This window comes from Diplodia seriata (genome assembly GCF_021436955.1).
Source record: "Diplodia seriata strain FDS-637 chromosome Unknown scaffold_3, whole genome shotgun sequence".
Classification (NCBI taxonomy): domain Eukaryota; kingdom Fungi; phylum Ascomycota; class Dothideomycetes; order Botryosphaeriales; family Botryosphaeriaceae; genus Diplodia; species Diplodia seriata.
Window position 1 is genome coordinate 1,031,800 of NW_027117310.1, and position 18,694 is coordinate 1,050,493.

Consider the following 18,694-nt stretch of genomic DNA (forward strand, 5'->3'; position numbering starts at 1 on the left):
TTATCTTCCAACATTTCTTCCCCCACTGAAGAGCCTCATTGTGTCTTTAATGGCGCGAGGCTGAGGTTAGTGGTGCCGTCGCCGCGCGTTGTCTAGGGGGGCGAGGGCTACTTTAAGCGAAAGGCAAACTGCAGGGTGCTGCATAAGCATGGAGGCAACGAGACTGTGCGCCACCCCATGCCATTGGTCTGCTTCGCCGACCGGAATGCCTGCCTAAATGACGCCCCGATAAGCTGATGTTGCTATGTAAACCGCTCAAAATCGTCACGGATCTTTCTTGGCACTGTGACAGCCTATGAGTTTCTACGTATGTTGGGTCATGAGATTGTGTAGCTTGAGGGTGGTCAGCAGTGGGGTTTCGACGAATAGATCCAGGGCAGAGGAAAAGTCCCTGTAGTATCGCGCCCCAGTCCGATTCCAAGGCAGGTACGACTTCCGAGTAGGTTCATTGCGGCTGTTCTTTCTTTATGACGCGTAAGCGCGCCGGCTATGGATGGAGACTTGATGCAAGCTCCGAAGCAGCCTCTCTATATCGCATGGTGTGACATTGCTAATGCAGTTACAACACTGCTACTGCATCCTTCAATATGGAGGGCAACCTTCACATAGAGTACACAAAGGATGAAAACGACCAAGTCTCATATTCAGGCAGTCCTGGAATGTAGGCATAGCAGACAGGAGCCATGCTAGAAATATCCCGCCTTTCTATGGCCGGGTTTGAAAAAAGCAGGCTGAATGACTAGCGGCATCCAACTAGAGTCTCATGGGCTTAACATTGGTGGAAGGATTCTCAAATCAAACCTTCTCTGTCTATGAGCAGCCACATCCAAACAATTACGCAATTTTCCATATACCATGTGCGGCATGCAGTATGACGGGAGCATGCGCAGCAGCCACTGTTGTTGCCCGACCGTACGAGGCAAACATACAGTGCGGAAAAGAAGGGATCTGGCTAATTCACCGTGCACAGCCTTGTGACCAACACTTTGATCTTCATTTAGCTATTTATGAGCGCGCGTCCAATTACTCGCAAGTTCGCCTTGTCGTTGGGCACGCCATCGGCTGGGCTACCTTTCCGGTCTGTGCAGCTGTCGAAGCGGCTGGTTGGAGATCCATTGCGCGGCCCGCACGCTGGCGCTATTCTGGCACCATTCTAGTGGTCTTCTAGCGTCCTTAGCTCAGGTACGAGTTGCCTCGAGCTTCGCCTTATACGACACCGTTTAGTCACTACGGGATCTACAAGACGCTATAGAGGCCGAGGTTAATTGGATGGCGGCCCGATTTCAGAACTGCCGAAGCAGATGCTGTTTGGTGTTCCCTTGACCATCGTTGGGCTTTTCGTACTCTCGGATGGTCAGCCGGTTGTCACCGATTTTTCGCTTGAGCACAGTGACTTGTATGGTGCTCCATGCTTTCAGGCTGTCCATTTTACATCATATCGAGAGAGCAGTATAGCGAGTGCAGTCATGATCAAAATGGCCATCCAAGCCATGCGTTCACCAAAGAATTTTACAAAAATACACACAAGATTGGGAAAGAGTATTCCAATTAATGCATGCTAAAGAGGCCCATAAGCCCCCGATGCATAGATCGTATTAAGCTACAGTAAACACATTACACAGGTACTAGTACATGAGCGACGACCCTTCTTAGTTGTAAACGCAGACCTCCTTGGGAGTCTCGACCTGGGTGACGCCGATCTCGAACTTGGTGCACTTGTCCTTGCCGACGGACTTGCTGTAGGCGGCCTCGGGGTAGACGTAGTACTGGCCGTCGGCCTCGCCGGAGGGGCAGGCCAACCAGCTGGAGGCGCCGTCCCAGAACAGCTTGATGTTGTCCATCTCGGAGCCGGCGAGCGAGAACTTGTCGGCGGGCTGCGAAGGGTTGAGGGAGGTCTGGTCGGCGAGGGTGAAGCCGAGCAGGCCGCTGGCGGCGCCCGAGATGTCGACGAAGGCTTTTTGCCGAATCGGGTTAGCCGGGTGGCGTTTGCGGGGGGAGGGGGGCGGATGGGATCGGCGGGGGGGAAGAGGGGAAAAAAAGAACTACTCACCACGCTGCTGGTTCTGGCGGCCGTCGGCGTAGAAGGCCAGGGCACCCGAGGAAGTGGCGGTGACGGCGGGCGAAACATCGCCGCAGGTGGAGCTGGTCTCCTTGCCGATGAACCACCAGCCGCCGTTGGCCTTCAGGGATTGGCCATCGAAGGCGGCACCCGAGGCAGAGGCGACGAGGTTGTAGTAGGTGGTCGTCGTCGGGGCGGCGAGGGTGCTGGCGGCGCAGGCCAGGGTGGAGGCGAGAACGGCGGTGGTCTTCATGGTGATGGATTGGGAGGTGGAGTTGGAGTTGTGAGGGTTGTGGTTGTGAATGAAGCTGATTGATTGCTGTGGATGGCGAAAACAATCCAGTCGACGTCGCTGTGGTCTTTATACGTCTCTACATTGTCCTATTTTGGTACTACAAGCACCCCAGACCCCTGAGATGCGGTAAAGTATCTATGCACGACATGGTGGCTCGGCCGGGACGTGCGGGGTGCCCGTTCGCTCGTATTCACTTGGCGCGCAACGCTGGGGGTCAACCGGTCAATCCGACCGCGCCGAAACCGCAACCTAGCAATGGGATCGACGATGCAGATACGAACAATGTACAGTATACTGCGTTAGGGGGAAAAGTTACTGCAAAGTGTGTGCGGAGATACGGCGAATATTCCGGGGAAACCATTTTATCAACTTCGGCCTCGCGGCTGTCCATTGCGGCTCGTAGTGGCGAGGACATCCCGGTCCACTTTTGCAGTTTAAAGATGGTCAATGAGTAGCTCCAGAAAAGATGTCCAATACGAAGTAGGCACCGAACCGAAGTCAAGCCGTGTGAGACGTGCTCAAAGCTCTCAAAGGCTCCTTTTCGACCTGATTGGGCCAAGGACTCAGCCTTAGGGCTCCACTATTCTCTTAACTTGACATTGTATAACACGAAAGCATCCATTTTTGCCGTTCTGCATATGTGGGCCATACGAGAAAAGACAACATGTTTAGGAGACTTCTCAACTCGACGAACGTTCCAGAAAGAACCCTAATGCAGCTCATAGGAACTCCAAAAGATCCCAATTGTGATTCCATGTCGCCTTTTAACGATATCCGCGGCCTGGTCTGCGGACTTAGAGTTCTGTATACTTCGTCGGGTTCCGATACAGCGCTGTGTACCGAGCAAAATGGCCCACGGGACGCTGGACTCATGCAATATGTACGTACCTTTTCGCGTACACGGTCCAACATATATGCGACGCTGGATTCAGTGTCATGACACTGGCTTCCACAACGCTCAATCCCTGAACTCCGTAGACCAGGAGATCTGGACTCACAACACCCCCTTCTTCCCGCCGCATCATCGAACAAGTGCCCACTAGATGAGTGTCCGCGAGCGAACCTTGAGCTCGTATTAGTGCGGCGAGTTCGGCATCGCTCTTACCGCCGTCCGAGCTGGGGACGGGCAAGAGCTCTATTGTCTCGTTTCCAGATGCTTCCCGACATGCCTCCGTGCGCATCAACTGGCGGAGTCACCGGATGCCGGCAACCAGAACGGCAAGTTCGGATGGCGTCAGCAGTCTTATATATCCAGATATTCCAGGCCTGCGAGTGTCTGTCTCTGCTATTCCAATTTTCGAATTTGAACAAAACCAGAAGCCGAATTTCAGAAGCTGATGATATCTTGAAAGAGGCAAAGACAAGAGTGTTGGCAAACGACACCAAAGGTATACAGGGGAAGCACAGTGCCTTAAAAAATCCATTGCCCAGTTTGTCGAATAAGAAATCGGAGAAACCAACGCCGCAAGAAAGTTCAGAGAAAGGAGACAGAACCCATTAGTCAGAACATCTTGTCCCAATCCTTGTCAATTTCATCCTGCACTCCGTCCCACGGCTCCTGTGGATGGTCAGTCCCCACGCCTGAGAGAAGGTGGAGGGCTGGACGAGTGTTCTGCTTTTTTTCGTTTGCCTTTGTTGGGTGCAGGCGTGTCAAATGCAGAGGCACTTTCTACCGTCGGTTCCACGCCGGTGCTGGCGGAACTGGACGATTGGTTCGTTGCTTTAGGAGGATCGATGACCCTTCCAGGCTTGGTGAAGCGCTTGACGAGTTGGTGGCTTTCATCCAAACACCAGCAGCCCCGAGCGATGCATCCCTCGCAGAGGTCAAAGTCCCCTCTGTGACAGAATCTGCAGTGATAATGGTTCTCTGGAAGGGCAGCGATATGCTTGGAGCAGATGTCACAGACGATTAACGACGAAACTGGTTCTGCAACAGTGGCGAGAGACGTTTGGCTTTGGAGCGTTTTGATGCTTTGGTTGGTTGAAAGGGGCAGGAGCCTGATGCAGTTTGATTTTTCTTCCAGTGACGGGTATAAAGTGGATTTGCCGCCTCTCGTTTCGGACACAAAGTTCATCTGGGAAGAGAGGCCTACTGTAGTATCGTGAAGCCAATGTTCCCAGTCGTCAAGGCTGAATCGAAGGATATCCAGGGAGTTCGATTGGAACATCAGAATTTGTGATCCTCGTAACTTGCTTCTGCTTTGTATTGGTCCCAGCAGATACTCGAATTTGATACGATGATATGCGTGAACGATCAGAATGGAGTCGGCTTCGCTCTGCCGGATGTATTCGTGAATCACTTCAAGGAATGCCCGGTACAGTGCCGCATTGCGGGACATGTATCGGCCGTCAATGTAGCCCTCAAAGTGGATAATCATTAGATTTCCAGCTTTGGAGAATTTCCCGAAGTATCCGTTCATGAAGGTTCTGATTTGTGGCAGTAAGGGCAGCGCGGTGTTGAGCTGCGGCTCCCAGACATCGTAATGGTATATGTATCGAAACACCTCGCGGAGGCCAATGACCTAGGTATTATTTAGCACGCTCTGTAACTGATGCGGTTCAAGTTGACTCACTTCTTTGGTCCAAGCTATATTTGCATCATCTATGCCGGGTTGAACCCAGAACAGCATGACACCAACACGATGATAAGGTGAGACTCGTTTGCTTTTCGCCGATCGCGCAGCAATCTGCCGCAAGGTCATCAATGCCCATATAGCAATCCCAACGCGTCGAAATCTTTTCTTGACCAATGGATAGACATGGACCGCCGTCATTGAACCATCTTCCGGCTCCAGTAGCTCTGCAGTATATTCGTGGTGACCTCCGAAGTATAACTGCTCTTCGAAGTCTGATTTCCGGATTGCTCGAGGTCTTGAGGAATGCCTAAACCATCGTTTGAACATATAGAGAACGGCTAGCGAGAATGTTGAAGGGAACGGACGTGGGCTGAATCTGCTGAGCCCGTAAAGTATTGGCCATTCACTCTTGTCTGGTAGTGGTAGTGGATAGAGCATTATGCGGTCGTAGGCGATAGCATCAAATATCACCATGGCAGGCTGCCTCAAGCAATTCTGCACGTGGTCCAAGTGAGGCAAAGGAATAACGCTAGATAAAGTTAGTAAAACCTGGCTGTTCATTTTGGCAAAGCCAGACAAACCCAGTAGTCCCCGTGTAGAATATGAAGTAAACAATAAGCAGAGTCCCATCGGAGTCCCGTGTCCATTCCACTATTGTTTCTCTGATACGTTGGTCGTGGTAGAGCAGAAGGTCCCTATCACTGACCAATATCTTGACCTGGACATCCCAAAAGAGTAGGCTGGAGATTTCTCTGGCGAAGGGATCGAGCTGTAATATAGTCAGGAGAAGCTGAGCAATACGAAAATTTTGTTGACGTAATCTGAGAACAAACCTCATTATATGTTGGCTGGTATGATTGAAGATCAGAACAGCAGATGAGCAGCATTTTTATGTCTTTGTAATTTGGAAGAGCCGCTGAAAGGCTTTCCTGTGCCGTCGATCGCTCGGTACTACTAGTCCAACGTTTCCAGTTTCGGAGACGGACACATGCCCTGACTGTGAGAAGTATGCCCTTGAGCGTGTGATTGGGGCGAGCAGCGATCGGTGCAACGTCAGCCTCGCCTTCCCGAGCCAAAGAGAACTTCTCGGTGAAGAAGTCCCAGTCCGTTTCGTCAGTCTCAGGTATTCGACTGTTGTCAGGCGTCTCTTGAGAGACTTGAAAGTGTGACGTAGCAAAAACCATGCTAGGCGCCAAGGATGGCTCGTGGTGCGAAAGGGGAGCTGGCGTGCTTGAAGTCTCTGACTCGGGATTTTCGGTATCCAGGGACTGGGAGTCCACAGAAAAGTATTGGGCAACATTTGAGTTGCTTCCCTGGGAGCGTTCGTTGTCAGGAGCGCCGAAGTCTGCTCTTGGCAAAGCAAACACGGCAACTTGCTCGAGGTGACGAGATACATGTCGCTTCAGATTACTAGTCACTCGAGAACAGAGATTACACGTGCCCTTTGAAGGGCTGGGGCTTTGAAATACGTTCAGTGGTGTGTGAACCGGATCAAATGTCCCAGGGTGCTCTTCTTCCATGTGAAGCTCGAACTCGGCTGGATTTGAGGACGGTGAATGCCCAACAGTGTTGCAAAAGTACTCCAGCCTGTGGGATTGGGTTTCGTGCCTGTACCATGCATCTTTGTTTTCGAACGAATGCTTTGTAAGGTCGCAATGCGGGAAAGTGCAGACATAGGGCTGAAGATCGTTGAGTATGTGTTTTCTGGTCATACAGTTAGTCTCATCAGACAGTGCGATTACGAGAAGCCGTGACTCACTTCCATCCCCTGTCGGACCTGACGTGTACTGCTAAGCAGCAGTATTTGCACTCGAAATGACTGCTTCCGGATCCATCCTGGTTGTTTGGCCTCGGTGGCACTTCGATGTGGATGTCGCGAGTGAAATCACTGGCTACGACGGATGTCCTTGAATTGGATTCTGCCACAGAAGGTGCCAGTAGTGAGTCCGCTCCATGTTTTTGCACGTCGTCCAGCCTCAGTGTGGTTGCCTTTGACTTGAGTGTGGTCCGGCTGCTTTCTCGAAGGCTTGCGGCACCGGAAGATGCCGATGGTCTGGGCTCCAAGGGTCCTTCGGGAAGGGCGCTAATTTGAGAAGTCTTCTGTGCGGTGTAGCTCATCGCTTGAGGGCCAGAGGCGGTTGCGTCTGTGCGTAGCCTTTCTTGGTGTTTTGTTCTGTACAACAACAGTTGCCTCCGCCGAGTAATCATCCTCGCCAATCGAGTGGATACTTCTGGATGGAGGTTGGGGAACTTCTCCTGGATGTAAAGGGCATCGAACGGTTGAAAGCATAAAACATCTTGGATTGTTTGGTCGCCAAGACGATCGATAGACGCGGGCTTTCGTAGCGGAAGTTGGTACAAGCACGTGACGGTCACCTGGATGGATTCAAGAAGCTGGTCTAACTCCTTGATTGCAGGGCTTTGAAGCAGATTGCTGTTTCCTTGTGAACGGTTTTCTAGAAGGCCTTTGGGCTTCTTGGCGCGGCGCGTGACGCGCTGCCGTCCCTCAACGACGCCAAACATGACATGCGAGCGCACGGTCCGCATTAACTCGGGATCCTTAAACTCGTCCGGACGGGTGGTGGTAACGAACTTGAAGCTATTATTAGTGTCATCCTCCTTAGGCGATTTTGACGAGAAGCGGCTGCTAATGCGGCGGCGTGTCGACGTAGGCGGTGGAGCTTGCGGCGTAGAAGGAGCAGTGCGCATGGCAAATGGGTCTTACGAGGCGTTAGAATTGTAAACTTCGTGTTCGGCTACGGACTGCTCACCTTGCGAGCTCCAGGGTAAATTGGGCTGCGGCGTAGTGGGGGTTGTGAATTGAAGGGCCATGGCGGGGTGCTGCTGGGCGGCGGCCGGGGGGGAGATGCTCTGGCTGGATGAAGGTTGATCTGCGGGTTTTCCATGGGATGTTATGGCAACTTCTGCCTCGGAATCAGATGAAAGTTCCCAGGGCGAGTCTTCCTCGACAGGTGAAGTGCAGCTGGTTGTGTCTGACTCTGGACCAGACGAGATTTGCTCAAATGGAGTGCGTGAGCCAGCCAGGATGTCGGCTGTCTTGTTGGTTTGTCGGGCGAGGATCTGGAGTAGCTTGCATGCTTGCTCTTTGTAGAAGGGGGCTTCTCTCAGTCTGTAGTCCAGTGAGAGCTGATAGGTCTTGCCTGAGTGGGCTGCGCCGACGTTTCCCGCCCATAGCTTGTACTTGTCGAACTGGTCCTGGAGGCTGTCGTGGTGAGCTGTAGAGACGGGAACCTCGGCAGAGATGCGCGTGAAAGCCTGGTAGCAGTGTACATGATGCTGGGCCAGCGACGTCGACATATCGAGGCCGAGGTGGTTGGTGAGTCGGACATGGCTGGAAAGTGGGACAAGGCTGGCAAGTGGGTTTCCACGTGTACTGGTCACACCCTGGACGAATGCCCCGCATTCTGTGGGGGCCGGCAGAGGGCACAGAGACAACACGCAGCCTTGCACACTTCGACATTGCTCAACCGGTTTCCCGCGCGAATGCAGCTCGCACCATGTCTGGGCTCGAAGTAGTGGGCGTCGTGCTCGGTAGTATTCCACTGATAATCAGCGCCCTTGAGCACTATGCCGATGGGGCAAGCGGACCCGAGCTGAAGCGTAGCAACAACAGCTGACGGCTCATATCAGGTCACCACTGTGAGAAACATGTGCGAATATGAACACATTTTCCTCACCAGCCAGTCCCGCCTCGTCTTAAGCATCGCCACTTTCCGACAATCCTGCAGAGAACTCCTTCAAGATCTTCCCGACGATAAAATCAGAGAGCTTGTAGATCTCAGGCAAGGCTGGGATAACGAAGAGGTCAAGGCAGTCCTACGAAGGCGTCTGGCCGAAGATTACGGGACCTATCGGGTGTTTGTCAGGCAGCTCAATAAAAGGATCGATTTGCTATGCCGGAAGCTCAAGCTACGCGATGATTTGAGTGTATTCCTCTCATCGGCGTCAGCTATGGGTACAGTACTGACAATCATCACAGGTCCCATTCCTGATCGATGGTGAGCTTGATGAGAAGTTGCGCAAGGACTTTTTCAAGAAGTCTTGGAGTCGCATCCGCGGTGGATTCAACTCCGAAAAGCATCAACAACTCATCGCAGACATCAGAGACGACATCGATCAACTATGCGCCTTTACCAAAGGTGCCCTTGACCTTGAGATAAGCGAAGGCCAAAAATCCATGACGGCTCATTCAAAGTACTGGCTTTCACTACGGAGCCATTCTCACAGGCTTTGCAACACGTTGTGCTCTATTTGGGAACAGACATGTCCTTCGCGACCCCATTCCCACAAAGCCAATCTACGTCTTGATATACCACTTCAATTTGATGAGCAGAGAAACGTCCCAGAGTTTCATGTTTCGTTCCTTCTGGGTCGATGCGCCGGCCAACCGCTTCCCGAGACGTGGAGAAATTCTATTGTCTCTCCGCTTGAAGCACCGCAGCATAAGTACGTCTGGTGCTTTTTTTCCCCATGTCCAGCACCTGTTGACTTCAAATATCCAGTCCATCTACATCCGCTTCGCATCCCAAACCGGACAAGAAGAAGGCCAACTTCGTCGTCCCGATCCTGAAGATTGATCCAACTTATGACCAGAGCAAGCAGTGTAGCCCGTTGACCAAGATTGATTGCCTCTGCTCAACACTTGGGAGTCACTGCCATATCCAGAAATATTGTTTGGGGTTCATCTCTGGCGGAGATTGGCACTACCATCTACACAACACTGCTCCGCCATCTAAAGACCGGGGACTCGTCCCGTTACACGACGTTCTTGACCGGAAGAAGCACCGCACCATCACTACACGCCAAAAGTCAGTATGGGTATCTTTGGAAGTATCCATCACAGAATTTTGGCTTACATCATCCAGGCGAACCCTTGCATTTTCACTCGCCGCTGGCATACTCCAAACCTATGACACAGCCTGGCTTGATACCCACTTGAGCAGCTCCGATATCCATGTCGATCCGCAAAGCCACATCCTCTACGTCATCAAGGAATTTACACATCAAGGACCAGGCGCTTGCGCTCCAACACAGCAGCGCCCAGTACAAGCCGACGTCTGCGTCAAGAACCACGCCCTCTTCTTCCTCACAATCGCGCTGCTCGAACTCACGTACGGCGCGCCTTTGACCACGCACAGAACCCCCGCTGACCTCGACGATGCCTATACACCCTACCGCATTGCCGAGAGGCTCACGAGGCAGATCCAAGATGACGAACTGCCAAAGTTCGCCAGCGTCGTCGGAAAGTGCATGTACCCCACTCCCGAGGGCACGGACTTCAGCCTGCAGAACGAGGCCGTCCGGAAGAGATTCTGGAGCGAGGTCATCCTGCCCCTGAGGGAAGACTGGGAAGAGCTCGTCACGGATCCGCAACACGTATTCCAAGATATCTCCTGCTAGCAAACAGTCCATGCAAAGCAGAGGAACGGAGAAACAGTATTGAGAAATCAAACTGAGCAGCAGAGAACAAGTCATCGATCAAGCAGACCAACAACAAAGCCCCATGCCCGTCTTTCATGCCGTGCTCAAGTGCGACTTGCTTCCCACCCCCTCCCTCCACGCTACGCCATGTTGCGCTTCTCGCCTTACATAGCCGCCGTGCTCTCTGTTCCTGCAGAACGCACGCCAGACCACCTTTCTTCCTGCTGTCACCGTGCTGCAGTGTTGCCGACGCTCCGCAGGAGAGCACAACAGAATTCAACGGTGGCCCCGCAGCATTCGAGAGGCCGTGAGACCTGCAGAGGGACGCAATTGGTCTCTTCGTAGGGAGCATCGAGGGGTAAGGTGTGAAGAACACGTTCGATAGCGCGTGGTTGGCGCGTGGCTGTCGGAGATGCAGTGGGTCCGAGATGTGAGGGGTGAAGAGGGCATAGACTGAGAAAGGTGCACACGTTTGCGGGACGCCCGCGGCAGAAAGTCAGTCATGACCATGGTCCGCCAGAGCGATGATGTAGCAAGAAAATTTTCCAACCCGCGTTCACGGCCGGAATGTGGCCGTATTGCTTTCAATAGACGAGATGGTCAGTGAGGTCGCATCCGCTGAGAATGGAGGATGGATTATTGGAGGGCATTGGCTACGACACTGGCTTGCGCGCGCGTACAGAGTGCGTGCAACCAGGAGGAGGGAGAGAGAACACTTCTTTCCTTCCGCTGCCAATCATTCGCACCCCTTAACCCCCTCACTTCCGCTCCGCGGCCTGCACCCCGGGCCGTTGGCAGATCATCGCCCTGCATGTGCTCCTTGCTTCTCAGGCCGTCTCCTGCCACCACGACAGGTTGCAAGAGCATTGGGCCCTTCCACATCTCGCTGCCACCTTGCACCATATTTACGTGGCAAGAAAATCCTGTATCTGGGTGTGTTTGTATAGCTTTCGCATATACGTCCGGATGGTTGCTTCGACTGCCCTTTTAGGAAGAGTGTGGCCTCCTTCGCGAGGCACAGAAGGCTCAAATCTTTCGAAAAGCCACCGTGCCACTGCTACTTGCTTCACGGTGCACCGTGCGTCGGATTCCGCTCCGCTCTGTCGTACTACTATCCATTCTGTAGACCCGAGGAAAATAACGCACAATACAATATTCGCTGTGGCGAGACCGGCACTTACAATCCCGTCGTCCTATCTCCAACCTTCTCCTGGCGCATCGGGCATCGAGGAAGTACATACGTCACGGATAGGAAAAAGGAATATTCCAACCTCAAGAACGTGACGTGACTGTCAAACCAAATATCCCAGCCCAGAGCAGAGATCGGGGACTCAAAATAATTCATCGGCTCTTTCTTCCCTGTACTCCACCCATACGTACTAGCACTCGCCCCATCCCCCGGCCTCCCCACTTCCCGCCTCCGTTCACCGCTCTCGCCGCCATGCCGGCCCCCAACTTCCCGCCCGCTCATTTCCCTCCCGCCTCCCGCCTCCCGCCTTCCAGACCGTCCACGCCCCCGGTGTGGCCACAAGGCGCGCCATTGTGCGACGTCTGTGGCTTATGTATACCACCCAGCCCGCTTTCCCAGATGCCGGCTGGCTTGGTCATTTGCCCCCATTGCCGTTGGTTGTACAGGTGCTATTGTTGGTAACCATGGCGAAGATGCTTCTTGCCCACGCGGTACCTGTCTCGAATGATGGGAAACTCAAATTATCATGTTTGTCTATATCCTTGTTGCCTTCATTTGTTGCTTATCCAACACTCGGAAACCGTGAGCTGTGAGATTCGAAGAGGGGGGGAGAGGAAAGAAGAGATCATCGAAGGCAAGGTCATTTGATGCAGTCATGATGCGCAACCCCCAGCCCAGCCTCTGTGCCTCCCCTTTTCCGGGCAGAGCATGAACTTTTCATTAGACTCGGTGGCTGTACAGCTCATATCGGCTCGGTGTAACGGTGGCTCAGCTCCGAGATAAGGCAACGGGCTGGATGCGTCGAGAGCGAAGTTGCGGTCAGAGAGCAAACAACATCGAATCGAGCGTCTAATGCGGCGCTGCAATGTGGGAGACGATGTGGTGGCGGCAACGGGAGAGCGGCAGCGGCAGCGGGAGCGGGAGCGGGACTCGGGAAGGTATGGAGTCGGCGGCGGGGATGATGCCTTTCGCAAGCAGTAAGATCCGTTTCTGGTTGGGAAACAACTCATTGGCCAGAGAGGATGCAAAAGACGGTTTTCAGGGTAGCATCGGCGGGTAGGATCTCTGCTGATTATCCCGAAAAGAATGGGGGAGAGAAAAAAAAGCGAAAAAATTCATTTTGGGTGCGTGCGGCTGGATGGTTGAGCGAGAGAGAGAGGGAGCGAGGCGGGCGGGTAAGCAGCAGGATGCGTGTGTGCGTGCATGCACTCATGCATTGCCTTGCCATTTGGCGTGGCGCAAACCTGCATGCACGTACCCTTGTATACTTGCAGGGCGTGGGGCGCGCGCGGTTATTTCGTGCTGCATCGTCTTGGGCTCAGCATCCTCATCCTACACTTCCGATTGACCAGCCCGACTGATGCCTTGTGGGCCGGTGATGTTGGGAAAGTGGCTCTTCATTTCGAAGACTTTGGATCGGCATGTTTTTGTTGAAGAAAGAACACTCGTTGGTTTCTTCTTCTCTCTTTTCTTTTTCGGCTCTTGAGCGGATTGCCGACGAGTTGTGGGCTGATTGTATTCCAATCACCAACAACAGCGACTCCAATGAAAAGCGGTGACGGGAAGCGCTAACTCCAGCGCACATCATCCGATACATACAGTGGGCGCTACAGAAAAACCAGGTACCTGGATGAATGTCGAAGGAAGCGGGACCAGAAGCATGTCATCAAAACACCCATGCGCGCGCGTCAACCCAGACATTCTAAACACACAGTGCTGGGCGCCTGATCATTTAAGCCGTCTGCTTGATCTCCGGTCTTGTCTCAGCTCAGGTCGGCGTTTCCGCGTTGCTGGCGAGAGAGGCCATGTTTTAGTAGAATCATGGGGAACCCGAGAGCCGTATTGCTGATTGATCGAATCATCTCTCAGGTCCCCATCTCTCACCCCCAGTGTGCGCGTGCGTGTCCAGCTGCACGGCGTCGTTTCTGAAACATGCCACATCCCAGCCCTCGGGGCCATCGCTTATGTTCCGCATGCACATGGGTACATCATGCGTAGCTTTTTCTCAACCCCATCAGCTCCCAACTTCCAGCGCTTCCTGTGGCATCCCAGCTGTTGATTTGGATTGTCAGCAGTGCATCCATCCCATCAATGCGTACACCCTCCCCACCCCACGGTCACTCGTTGAAGGGGGGGAAGAAAAGCGGGTACCCGTAGCCGCGGCAGTGGTCGATGATCACACCCAGCCCCCAGTACTCACCTGATGATCCGCCTTACCGCACGCGCCGGAAATAGAAATACCCTGGCCCGAAAAGGAAAAAGTGACAAGGGTCCGAGGCCTCGACCTCGGGATGGGGTGAAAGTATTGCCTAGAGCATATGCATCCCTACCAAGATAAGACGTAAGGAGGATGATAAGGCCAAGGTGGTCGGCTGCCTCTGCTACTCGGGTAACGTGGGCTCTGCTTGCGTATGCTTTGTATTTGTTGTGCGACATTTGCGTGAGCCGAAGCAAGGGGCGAGGAAAGAGAGGGTATGATGCGGGACGGCCCGCCCAGGCTGTGTGGGCGCGGCGGGGCAGGCAAGGCGTGGACTGATGAGCGAAGGTGGGAAAAGGAAGGAAAGATCAGGAGAGGAGAAGAGAGTGAGGGGCAGAAAAAAAGGAACGCGGCGAGGAGGGGTAGGTGGTATCGCAGTGAATGACGAAGGGGATACGTGCTTCTGTGCAAGGCGAGGAGAGAGGAGGGGTTTCCGGAACGCGACAGCAAGGAACAACGTTGGCGTTGAAGGAGGAGAGAGCGGGGTACGCACTGAATCACGCGTTGCAAGTAGGATTCGTGGTGGGATCAGACGTCAATCAGTTGATTCATGGCTTTCGTAATGATGCTACACCGAGATGGGGAACAAAAAAAATAAAAAAAAAACCGCAGAGCACAGAACCCGAAAACCTGTACAGAAGAGTCTATGTTGCCGGAAAGAATACTTTTGGGGACCCTCGTCCAGTGCATGCGTGAATCCAGTCCACAAATACTTGCCGCCCGACAATACAGAGTTCGACAACGCCACATAACCCCAATGCAATGGCCGTGAATTTCGTGAGAAGACCCTTTTTGTCGCCAAACAGAAACAAAGTGCCCGCCAGTGACCGTTATAGCGTGAAAGAGGGAGAAGTATGTTCTCCTCGAGCATGTACCGAAATGTCCTCCAATGTAGGGGATGTATGTTACAGGGCCAAGAGGAAAGTGCGTGCAACGAAGTCCAAATGAATACCCTCCCAAAAAAAAAGCAATCGTATGCCAGTTGTGAGAAAGTGATGGGCCAGGAGTGCCATTAGCCATCTACGAAGATGGTTCTGTACAAGGATTAGGCTCTGGGCGAGGTGGTCGAATTTCAACCGTGGGTATCATGACTGCTCCTCCTTGCTGTCACCGCAGCGGAAAACACGAATCACTGCCTGGCGGACAGTGCTCCTCCTACGCCTTTCAGTGGGGCGCTTCTCAGCACTGTGCGCGCTGTCCATGCTCTCCTTCCTCCTCTCCTTTTCTCTTTCCCGTTCCCTTTCTCTTGATTCCCGGTCGCGTTCACCCGAGAAGGAAGTCTTGCTAGCCTGCAGGGTGCGCCGCACATATTCCATCAGTCCTGTCTTGTCCTCGTCATCGTCGTCATCCTCCCACACAGAAATCAGTTGCTGTTGCAGGGCAAATGACGAGTTGCGAACAGGAGTGGTAGGTGGTGTAAGCTCCAAGCACTGCAAAGGAGGCATGGGTTCCAGGTTGGGAAGAGTTGAGGTGGACTTGCTCGGCGACGTGGGATCCAGTGGAGCTATCCTGATGTTGGGAGGGGCAGCCGATCGGCGTTCCTGAGGCATGGTGGGCTTGCGCACAACGCGGTATGGGTGCGGAGAAGGGGTGATGGGAAGGCCGATAAATGGCTCGTCGGGGCGCGGCGGCCGGGGAGGGCATTTGCGCTGTTTCTTCGAAGAATCGGTGGCAGGCGGTGTTGGGGGGTTCATGGGGACGATGGGTGATGCTAGCGTCTGGCCTTCCTTGCGAAGGCCTTGGGCTTTTATGGATGAAGTGGAAAGGGAGGCTGCATGATGCCTACCCCTCGCACTGGCCAGGGGTTTGGGGAAAAGCTGGAGAGCTTCTGCGATAGACTCGATATCATGTGCGGAATCGGCTCTTTCCCGCTCATGGGGGAAGCCAAAATCGAAAGCGGGCGGGCCTCGGGGCGAGGCGGTGGGCGTGGGAAGTGTCGAAGAGTCGTCGCTGTAGCTGGAAATGATGTCGAGGACCATCCGGTTGGTGTGGCGGGCGGAGAGGGGCTTTCCGTCTGGGGAGTTCATGGCGGCAGCGCGGCGCATGCGGCGCTTCTCGAGGTTCTCCTCCATCTTCTCGACACAGCGGTCCCAGTATTCGGCGGTGCTCTCGGGCGATGCTGGCGGGGTCGAGTGTGCCGAGATGACCGAGTCGGGATGGGAGCGGGATCCGGGCTGCGACGATCTCTTGCGTGGGGAGCTGCGGGCCGAAGAGGGTCGGAAGACGTCGGCATCGGCCATGTTCAAGTGGGCTGGGGCTGAGACCGAGCTGGTGGCAGCAGTGCGGGCAGGACGAGGAGCAGTATGGATGCAGAGACTGTCTCCAGATAAGCAGCCGCTGGATGATATATGGGGAGCGAGAAAAAGCCCCATTCTCCGGACTCAAGGGGGCCGAGAAAAAAGCACAGCGCTCTGTTTACCCAAGGGTTCGCCTGGGCTTGTGGCTCGGTGACCGGGGGCATAGTCCGGCGTTACGTGACCCTCCGCCCTGGATTCTGGCGCGGACTCGAGCGGGCGATTCTGGACACGTTGTTTGGCCATTGTTTTGGCTCAGCAGCATGGCCGCGGGCAGGGGCCAATGGGCATGGGGCGGCGCGCGTAAAGCTGACGCTGTGCTCTCAACGTTGTCTTTGAGGCGTGCGGCGATCGAAGCAAGGGGCGCTGGCATTGGCTGGGGCGTGCCTTGCGTGGGCGAGCAAGTGATGCGTCACAGCGGTATTTTCGGGAGATCTGGGCAGCAGAGATTGCGTGCAGCATAAGGCAGTAATTTGGATGGATCGTCAACGGTGGTGCCGGGCGGACGCAGGCATCGTGCATCCGGCAAGCGAGAGGTGAGATCCAGATGAGATGCGGCACAAGGGTCCGCATGGGGCGCCGCGGGCTGCGCTTTGTGAGCGATTGAGCAACGTGGTCGCACAGCAATGAGGAATGAGACAAGAGAGGCCCGAGACATCGCGTCGCTTTTGGACGGCCGGCGCGGAGGGAGGAGCGGTGCCTCGCCGGCGAATGGGATGCGGCCAAAGTAGGGAGACCGTTTGCGATCCTTGCTTTTTCGTTTATTTCTTTTTCATTTTTAGCTGTTGCAACGGCGGACGGGCGCGTAGGCGGGGCGGGGCGGCAGTCAGCATAGGCGCCGGGGTGCAGGCCGGGATCTGGCTGCGCAGGCGACCTCGAACATCAATGCTGCGGGATCTGAAGACGAGCGACCAGGCCCACGGCTACCAGAATGAACCACATGTGCGACAGACGTGTCATACACGCTTGCTCTGCTCGTCGGCTCTGACGTCGCGGCCAGTCGCCGGCCGCGCCCCCCATTCTTTTCCGCCCAGAAGGGTAGGTCGCGGCCTGTCCAGGGCTGACACTGAGACCCGACCCGGATTCGCGCTGCTGGGGTCAGACTCGGTGATGCGATTTCTCGCATCTCAGTCACATTCTGGCCGCCATGTGATGGCCGCCGGCGGCCATGGTGTTTGCCCTCGCATCTGCGGGGGCCCACAGCCGCGTATCGCCCGCCCGATCGTGCGCGGCCCTGGGTCGAGAAGCCATCTGGAACTCCGGGGAGATCGGGCGCATGTGCTTTTTGCCAAAACTCCACCACCGCGCGGCATCGCGGCACCGGGCCCGGGGAAAAGAGACGGAAAAAGCAACGAGTTGGCGTTGACCGTTGGCTGTCAACAACGGCGAAATGAGCGGGACGGCGGGCGTCGAATTGACGAGCGGAAGCGTCTCCTGGCCAGCGCCTGCGCCGCGGACCCTGGACCGGCGCAGCAGAGAGGCGGTGCGCTGCGGTGCATTGCATTCCAGCGGACGCCATGTTCGAGGTCGACCAGCGCCGAGGCCATGGCCCACGTCGCAATGGGGTGGTGCAGTTGCTGATGGCAGTAGGTAGTAGTGTCTGAGTCGGCGAGCATGAGCGGGCGCTGACGCAGGCGTCGGCAGCGCCGTGAGGGCGGCCGGCAGCGCGAGCCCCACGACCACGACCACGACCACGACAGCCTCCCGCCAGACACGCTCCCCCGCCATCGTTGAACGGCATTTGCTCCAACACACGCCGACCCGCATATCTTCATCCGCCGAATCGGTCGCTCTGTCTTGGACCCTTCCCACCGCCGCGTCTCTGTGCCTGTCTCAACCGCCCTCCCGTCTGGGTAGCATCACTATGACCGAAACGAGCGCCGATGCAATGCATCGCCAAGACGAGGGCGTGTACGTGCAACTCACCTACGACCACCTGGATGTCTCGTCCGTCATGGCCCGGGTCAAGAGCCCTGACGCCGGCGCCGTCGTCCTGTTTGCCGGTAAGCCGCTGTTAATTCCCTGCCGTTGCCACAACTCTGAAAAATTTCCCCCACCCTTTGCCGCCATCCCATTCCTCGCTTTCCGCCTTACCCATGCTTCAATCTCCACCGTTGCCTTCACCATCCCTGATCCTTGTCGACCCGCTCGTTGCGCAAATGCCTCTCAAACCTCTTTCCTACCTGTAATATTGGCCAGCTGGCTGGCATGCTATGTGCTCCATCACAACTCGCAAAAGGAGGGCCACATACTTTTCGCGCCCCAAATTCGCGCATCCAACCCATGGGAAACCGGGGAATCCGACGTGGGACAGACGGACGCTCCTCCTGTCGTTGGATGATGCCTCGACAAAAGAGGCAATTTTGAGCAGTGGTCCGACGGCGAACAAAGGTCCTCCTGTCTCGAATGCTGGGGTGGATTGGACTCGGTGCTGTCCAGCTTCGTGTCAGCAGAACATCAGCCCTCAGCATCAGCCAGTCCGCTTGCACTCCCGCCCTGCCTCCCGCACTCGAGCCTTGAAACCGCACTCGGGGCAGTATCAGTTCCAGCGCGAAGGCAGTACGGCTGAGGCATGCATGGCT

At 54.9% G+C, this 18,694-nt stretch overlaps 4 protein-coding genes across 4 annotated transcripts; 1 reads left to right on the forward strand and 3 right to left on the reverse strand.

Moving 5' to 3' along the window:
* Nucleotides 1–1,649: 1,649 nt before the first annotated feature.
* Nucleotides 1,650–2,312, reverse strand: SLS55_003039 (uncharacterized protein; the record flags this gene model as incomplete). The annotated part of the gene is made up of 2 exons (XM_066774519.1): nt 1,650–1,954; nt 2,051–2,312. The coding sequence occupies 2 exons, from the start codon at nt 2,310–2,312 to the stop codon at nt 1,650–1,652; spliced, it is 567 nt and encodes a 188-aa protein (XP_066634638.1).
* Nucleotides 2,313–7,651: 5,339 nt separating this feature from the next.
* Nucleotides 7,652–8,411, reverse strand: SLS55_003040 (uncharacterized protein; the record flags this gene model as incomplete). The annotated part of the gene is made up of 2 exons (XM_066774520.1): nt 7,652–8,282; nt 8,404–8,411. 2 exons carry the CDS (start codon nt 8,409–8,411, stop codon nt 7,652–7,654), a joined length of 639 nt encoding a protein of 212 aa, XP_066634639.1.
* Nucleotides 8,412–8,599: 188 nt separating this feature from the next.
* On the forward strand, nt 8,600–10,351 carry SLS55_003041 (uncharacterized protein; the record flags this gene model as incomplete). Its single annotated transcript, XM_066774521.1, has 4 exons — nt 8,600–8,878; nt 8,931–9,145; nt 9,454–9,554; nt 9,870–10,351. The coding sequence occupies 4 exons, from the start codon at nt 8,600–8,602 to the stop codon at nt 10,349–10,351; spliced, it is 1,077 nt and encodes a 358-aa protein (XP_066634640.1).
* A 4,552-nt stretch (nt 10,352–14,903) lies between these two features.
* On the reverse strand, nt 14,904–16,051 carry SLS55_003042 (uncharacterized protein; the record flags this gene model as incomplete). The annotated part of the gene is made up of 2 exons (XM_066774522.1): nt 14,904–16,017; nt 16,044–16,051. The coding sequence occupies 2 exons, from the start codon at nt 16,049–16,051 to the stop codon at nt 14,904–14,906; spliced, it is 1,122 nt and encodes a 373-aa protein (XP_066634641.1).
* Between the last annotated feature and the right edge of the window lie 2,643 nt (nt 16,052–18,694).